The 6,779-nt window shown below is 41.0% G+C and overlaps 1 protein-coding gene across 1 annotated transcript; it reads right to left on the minus strand.

Moving 5' to 3' along the window:
* Positions 1–5,183: 5,183 nt before the first annotated feature.
* On the minus strand, positions 5,184–6,360 carry LOC131905651 (DNA/RNA-binding protein KIN17-like). Its single transcript, XM_059256486.1, is given in 2 exon segments — positions 5,184–5,718; positions 5,720–6,360. Coding segments are annotated over 2 exon segments (1,176 nt in total).
* Between the last annotated feature and the right edge of the window lie 419 nt (positions 6,361–6,779).

Raw genomic sequence — 6,779 nt, forward strand, 5'->3', positions numbered from 1 at the left:
GGAATAACCACAAAGGCAATCATTAAGTCTTTGAGAAATAAATGGAGAAAGATGAAAAGAAATAGAAAGGCAATCCAAGCATGTAGAAAGGAGAATGTCCTATGCAACCCACTGGCACCAATGAGATGGTTAGTTACATCTAGATTAAGAAGTACATATTACTAAACATTCATAATTTGTGCTAGCAGAGAGGTTGCCCATATGCTTCAAATAATTTTGAAAATTGAGAGGTGCATGCTAGCAGTGAGGTGTTTCTCATTTATATTTTTTATTTTTCTAATTTCTGTACAGTCAATTGTATTACTTTTCAACAAGAAACATCTACACATTTTAAACTCACTTTCCTTCCCTCTCTGAAACAGTCTTCTGAAATACATTTTAATACTAGCTAGAATATTAGCTCTGGTGTATGTCAATGCCTAACACCAGGTATCAGCGGAAATTTCAGCAATAAGAACAGCACTTTTGTTTAACACACTCCAGAAGCAGGCTTGATCAGAGAGTGGAGAAAGTGTGTCGGGGCAAGGAGAACATGAGCATTACTAAAAAAAATTTGAGCGATTTTTATTAATTTTCCTTATTTCCAAAGAAAGGCTTTCTGTATAACATTTCAACATTACAGCATAAGAGAATCCCTCTAGAGAATTGAATAACTAAGGCATCTGGGTAAAAAGCTATATAAACTCTTGAAGATATCCACAACATCCCTTGATAACCCATTCCAATATCCTAAGGCTGCACTATTTCATATCACATATTTCAATATAAAATAGATATGATAAGGGCAAGGAGAGGAGACATACTTCAAGCTAAGCGTGAAGTCTCATCTAGGTCCCAATGGTCATGTTGCTGAGAATGCAAAATCATGTCCAAATGGTGTGACATACTCTGAGAAAGCTTCATTCAGAAACATGGGGAAAAGGAAATTTTTTGTTATAAGAGTCTATCAGAAGATGTTAAAATTGTCAAAAACAGAGCTTAAATATAAAAATGAACAGCCCTTGAAGTATCCAACTTATTGTCAATTAAAGAAGACACTATTTACTTTTTTAAATCTTTTTGATATTTTATAAAAACAGTTTTCCTTACTAGAAATAACAGTACATACATGCTATTATCTTCCACATAACTAAAATGTAACTTTACAGTGATAATTAAATCACAAAATTAGGTATGTTATATGCCACCACAATACAGACACATGAACTAAAATGGTAGATTCTGAGTACACCACCTGAATGGTATTGGCTTACCAGACAGAAAACAACGAGTTATTAATAGACATCAATAAGCATGGAGAAATGGTGAGACCACTTAGCAACCATCTTACATCATAGGCAGATCATCTTTTCTATGACAAAAAAGCAAACACTGAGCCTTTTCACAAACTCCTGTGACATTTCCGATGAGCAAATGAAACTGAACGGGCCCCACTCCATTCTTTTAAGGCTCACTGATGACAATGTGCCGTTCGTATTTTTTAAATTTTATCTTCTTCCTCCTCCAAGGGAAGACTTGAATTTGCTCATAAATAGCTGGCATCACTCTTAAATCAAACATATCCATAAAGAGAGGAGGTGCCTCTGGTCTATCAGATAGCACAGCCTAGCCTACAACACTGAGTTTTATTTAGCCTTCTCCTTGTTTACTATTCATTTGCCACTGTTACCTTGGTGGAAGGACCCCTATAAGCCAGCTTCTATAGGGCTAATTGTCTGAGGACACACTGGTTACTCTTTGTTCTTCTAGCACCAACTCCTAGACACTGACATGGACACCTCTTTTCACTTGGGGGTCAGAGAAGGAGTAAGGGGTGGGTAGAGAGAGAAGAAAGGCACAAAGAAAAGGGAAAGAGCCTCTTTATGTCCAGCTGTGCCTCATTCCTGTGTTGGCTTTTCCCTAAGCATAGATGCCATTTTCCTTTCAGAGGCTTACAGAAGGACTACAGGGCGGATAGAGTGTTTGGAACAGACGTTCCCTGCTGGTTTGTGCACAACAGCGGGAAAGGTTTCATCGACGGGCACTACAAGGATTACTGTGTACCTCAGCTCTCCAGCTTTCTCAGACAGCCTTAAGGTTTTGCAGTTTTGGGAATTGTACGTGTCCATTTTCTCCCTTGACCCTTTTTGCAGTTTTCCTCAGCTCCAGCAACTCAAAACAAACCCAGATGTTAGGGTGGTCTAAAAGGCCTCAAACCCACCTGAAGAAAACAAACATTTGCAAAGAAGGCTCAGGAGTTTATACTCAGATGATGTGTGTTAATCAAGGTGATAACCAGGAAGTGGCTGGTGAGTCAAGCTGCCAGTGAGACCAGCCCCAGGAGCTGGTGTTTACTGTGAAAATCCATCTAACTGTTGAATGTTAGTACACAGGAGGGTCAGTTATGAGACTTCGGGTGAATACTGACAATAAACAGGGGACATTACTTCTTCGTAACTGCCTCATAACAGAGATCTACACTGAACTCCTGTGCTGCAGGGACAACCCTGCCCAAACTAGAGATACAATTACGTGCCAAACTCAGAGTAACAGTTCTATAGAAGAGTTCCATAGAACTGTTCTGTGAAATCAATCTCCTACGTGTAACTCAGGTGACCAACCTTGAAAAGTTGGTGTTTCAACATTCATCACTTGTAAAAGTAACTTTATCAGTAACTGTCATATGTAATCCCTCTTGAGACCAGAAAAAATGTTGATTTATTTTCCATTTTAAATGAATAATCAACCTTGGATTTCAAACAGGACCAGCAACTTAGTGAGGACAGTTGGCAAAGAGCAGCTTTCTCCCTAGGTAAGCCTGTGCATTCTTTAGAGGATCCCAGGAACAACTTACAACTTAATATTTAGTTACATACAGTATGAACAATTAAGACCTCAGCCGACTAACAATGACCTGCTATTTGCGAGACATGTTAGCTATCTTTTGGTCCCGTGTGGCCTATGTTCACAAGCTTGGCCCCAGTATCAGTCACACAGTTACTATTAAACCAATTCAATTAATTGTGAATTTTATCTTAATGAATGGGAAAACTTAACTGAGAAAAACAAGTCTTAACTGAGATTATACCTGAGTTACAAGGTTTTTTTTTCAAAGTTTTAAAGACTGTTTTAAAATGACTATAAACTAAGTCAGTTTTCTTTAGGGTAAAGACTGGACATGCAAAGGGCTGGAGAGTTGGTACAGCAGTGAAGAGCATTTTCTGCTTTTGCAGAGAGGGTCCAAGTTCAGTTCTCAGTACCCACGTGTCAGCTCACAATCATCTGTAACTCTAGTTTCAGATCCAATGCCCTCTTCTGACCTGTGCAGAGTCCTGACATGTGTGGTACACACACAAATGCTCACACACACACACACACACACACATACACACACACACACACCATAGTTCTTTAAAACCATAAGTGAAAAAAAACCCTAAGTTAATAGAATTAAGCAGTATCTTATTAAATGTGTGTGTGTGTGTGTGTGTGTGTGTGTGTGTGTGTGTGTGTGTATGTATACACAGCTGTGGTAAAGATGATTGACTCAGGAGACAGGCTGAAACTGGACCAGACTCATCTAGAGACTGTCATTCCAGCACCGGGGAAAAGAATTCTAGTTTTGAACGGTGGCTACAGAGGGAATGAAGGCACCCTGGAATCCATCAATGAAAAGGCCTTTTCAGCCACCATAGTCATTGAAACTGGACCTTTGAAAGGCCGCGGAGTGGAAGTATGAAGACATATCTAAACTTAATTGAGCTTGGAAATTGGTTAACAATACATTGAAATTGTAAAGCATCAAATTGATGTTAGTCAAGGTACCATGCAACTCCATTGTGTTAGGGGACTTGTTTTGTATAAGAAGTGGATTATACATAAATATAAATTGTAACCTGATTGCCTGTAGATGAAATTCTAAACAGTCTTAGTAAGTAAGAAACACAGAGACAAATACAGGGGTAATAGCCAAAGAGATCAGAGAATTAGTGAAGAGCCACTGACTAACCTTAGCTTACCATTAAGCCGTAGTTTCCCACACGAGAGACCTTCTTCCTGCCTAACCTGTGCCTTTATTGCTTTCCTGTTCTGCCTTCTCATTGGCTCTAAGCCCAGCCACATGACTTCATCACTGCCTGTCTATACAGACCTCCAGGTCTCTATGGTTGGTACTGGGATTAAAGGCTCATGTCACCACACTTGGCTGTGTCCTTGACCACACAGAGACTCTACCTGCCATGTGATTGGATTAAGGGTGTGTGCTACCACACCTGACTTCTGTCTATAGCTCAATATGTGACCTCGTTATGTGACCTCTGATCTCCAAGCAAACTTTATTTATTAACATACAAATAAAATCACATTTCAGCACAATTAGAATATCACCACAATTGCCTGGTTCTCAAGCATGAACTTTGCAAATGACAACATCATGACTCAATTGTCATGGAAAATAAAAGCACAACCTATGGGCTACCAGTTAGGTACCCTTAGACCTAATGAATGTTCCAAGGCAGTTCTTTCTCCAATATGGTCCAGAGGAACCAAAGGTTGGACACAAAAGCAACTAAAGGATTTCTTTATGTGTATAGGTATTTGTCAGGCACGGACGTCTGTTCAGCATGTCATGCCTGGCCGTAAGAGGGCACAGGATCCGGGACTGGAGTTACAGATGGTTGTGAGCCACCATGTGGGTGCTGGGAATGTAAAGTGGGTTCTCTGGAAGAAAAGTCAGTACTCTTCACTGTTGAGCCACCTCAACAAGACTCTAAAGGATTTCTTAATACAATAAGGTGACATCTTTCACTGGTCTTTTTCTAGCAAGAGATACGTGACTCTAATGAGTCAGCAGAATGAAGGCCAAGCTTGCCTGATTAGAAACACAGACACTAATGTGGTAAACGAATTTGCTATTTTTTCCAGATTGTCTTACATGAGACACTTTACTATAGTGTTCTTTAATGATGGCAAAAAATCATAGGAGTATTATGAAGGAAAAAGGAACAAAGATAAAATGACAGTTTTGACACTTAAAAATCACTAGATTTTATTATAAATTTATCCAAACAACTACCCATTGGTATTTAAATAGATCCACTTCTTATACAAAATAAGTCCCCTTAGACAGTAGAGTTACACAGTACCTTGACTAACATCAACCTGATGCTCCACGATTTCAACGTATTGTTAACCAACTTCCAAGCTCAAGCAAGTTTAGATATGTTTTCATACTGAATCCCTTCCACTCTGCGTCCTTTCAAAGGTCCAGTTTCAATGACTATGGTGGCTGAAAAGGCCTTTTCATTGATGGATTCCAGGGTGCCTTCATTCCCTCTGTAGCCACCGTTCAAAACTAGAATTCTTTTCCCTGGTGCTGGAATGACAGTCTCTAGATGAGTCTGGTCCAGTTTCAGCCTGTCTCCAGAGTCAATCATCTTTACCAGAGCTGTGTGTCTGTCAATCACTTCCTTAACGACACCCTTCTTCTTGTGGTATTTCTCTCCGAGTTTCTTGGTTATAATTTTCACAGCGATTCCAGGCTGTAGCCAGGCGTCTGTTCGCGCAGTTCTTCTCTTTTCCTCTTCAAGGTCCATGATTTCGTCCAGTGCGGACTTCTTTTTCTTCTTTGCGGGCTGAGCCGAGCTCTGGGAAGACTCTTTCCGTCTCGCTGAGACTGCGCTTCCCCGGGTCTTCAGTGCACTCGGTCCCAAAGAGCTTGTCTTGGACGATGTTGCTCCCTGAGCTGCCTGCTCCTTTATTCAGATTGAATGTGACTTTTTCTTCATCATTTTCTCGGCTCAATTCTGTAAAAACGGGCGTCTCCCGCTCTGTTCCCTCCAGACCTCTTCTCACCTGCTCCTCAATGAACTTGGCAGTCTTTTCCTCATCGTCAAGATCCTGCTTCTTCTTCTTTTCTAACTCCAGTTGGTGGCGAATAGTTTCCGGGTCTCTGTCTATGTACTGAACGTACCAGCCTTTTGGTGTCTCGTCCACTTTACACAAGCCCTCTCTGCCCAGCCACTTGGTAAAGTCAGTCAGCGTTTCCCACTGAGTGGCGTTCATATGGATGTGCTCTCGATGGCTGATGTATTCATTGTAGACAATATTGTTGTGGACTCTCTTAGTGCCAAAGCGTCTCCTCAAAAGTTGCAGAAAGTCATTTCGGAATTCCTCTGAAAAATAATCCATAAACTGCTGAGGGTTTTCTGAAGCCAGCAACAGTTGTCTTTGATGAGATTCAGACACACAGTGACACTTAAAGCCATTCTTGTCACAGCACTGTTTCTGGCACATCTGGCAGTACCAGCGAAGCTTCTGGAGTCCTTTGGACTTAATTCTATTTGCGATGGCCTTGGGGCTCAGAAAATCCGATTTGCCCATGGCGACCCAAAGGGCTACACTGCTCAAGCAGCAGGAAGCGATCAGTCCACGTCTTGCAAAGTCTTTAGAAAGGTCCTCAAGGTGAAGGGAAGACCAGAGAAAAAGCCTTATCTAGAGAGCCACTATTTGCTTTTTAACTATAGTTATTCTCTTAGCAAATACAGAGTATCAGACAAAATTCACAAGTTACCTATCTGCGGGGTGTTTATCCAGCAACCCCACAGTTCCCCAGAGTTTTCTTGAGTACGACCAGGAGGAAATATTAGAAGTATTTATATTGCGGAGATAAACAGATAGAAAATAAAGGATAGCCTCGAGAGGGCGTGGAACCTTTTCCAATGGGCCTCGACTGTCTCTGCCCCAGGGTATTTATAGAGACGCCAAGGGGTGGAGCAAAAGACCTCCTCCCCCAGCACAGC

Source organism: Peromyscus eremicus, chromosome 3 (genome assembly GCF_949786415.1).
Source record: "Peromyscus eremicus chromosome 3, PerEre_H2_v1, whole genome shotgun sequence".
Taxonomy (NCBI): Eukaryota; Metazoa; Chordata; class Mammalia; order Rodentia; family Cricetidae; genus Peromyscus; species Peromyscus eremicus.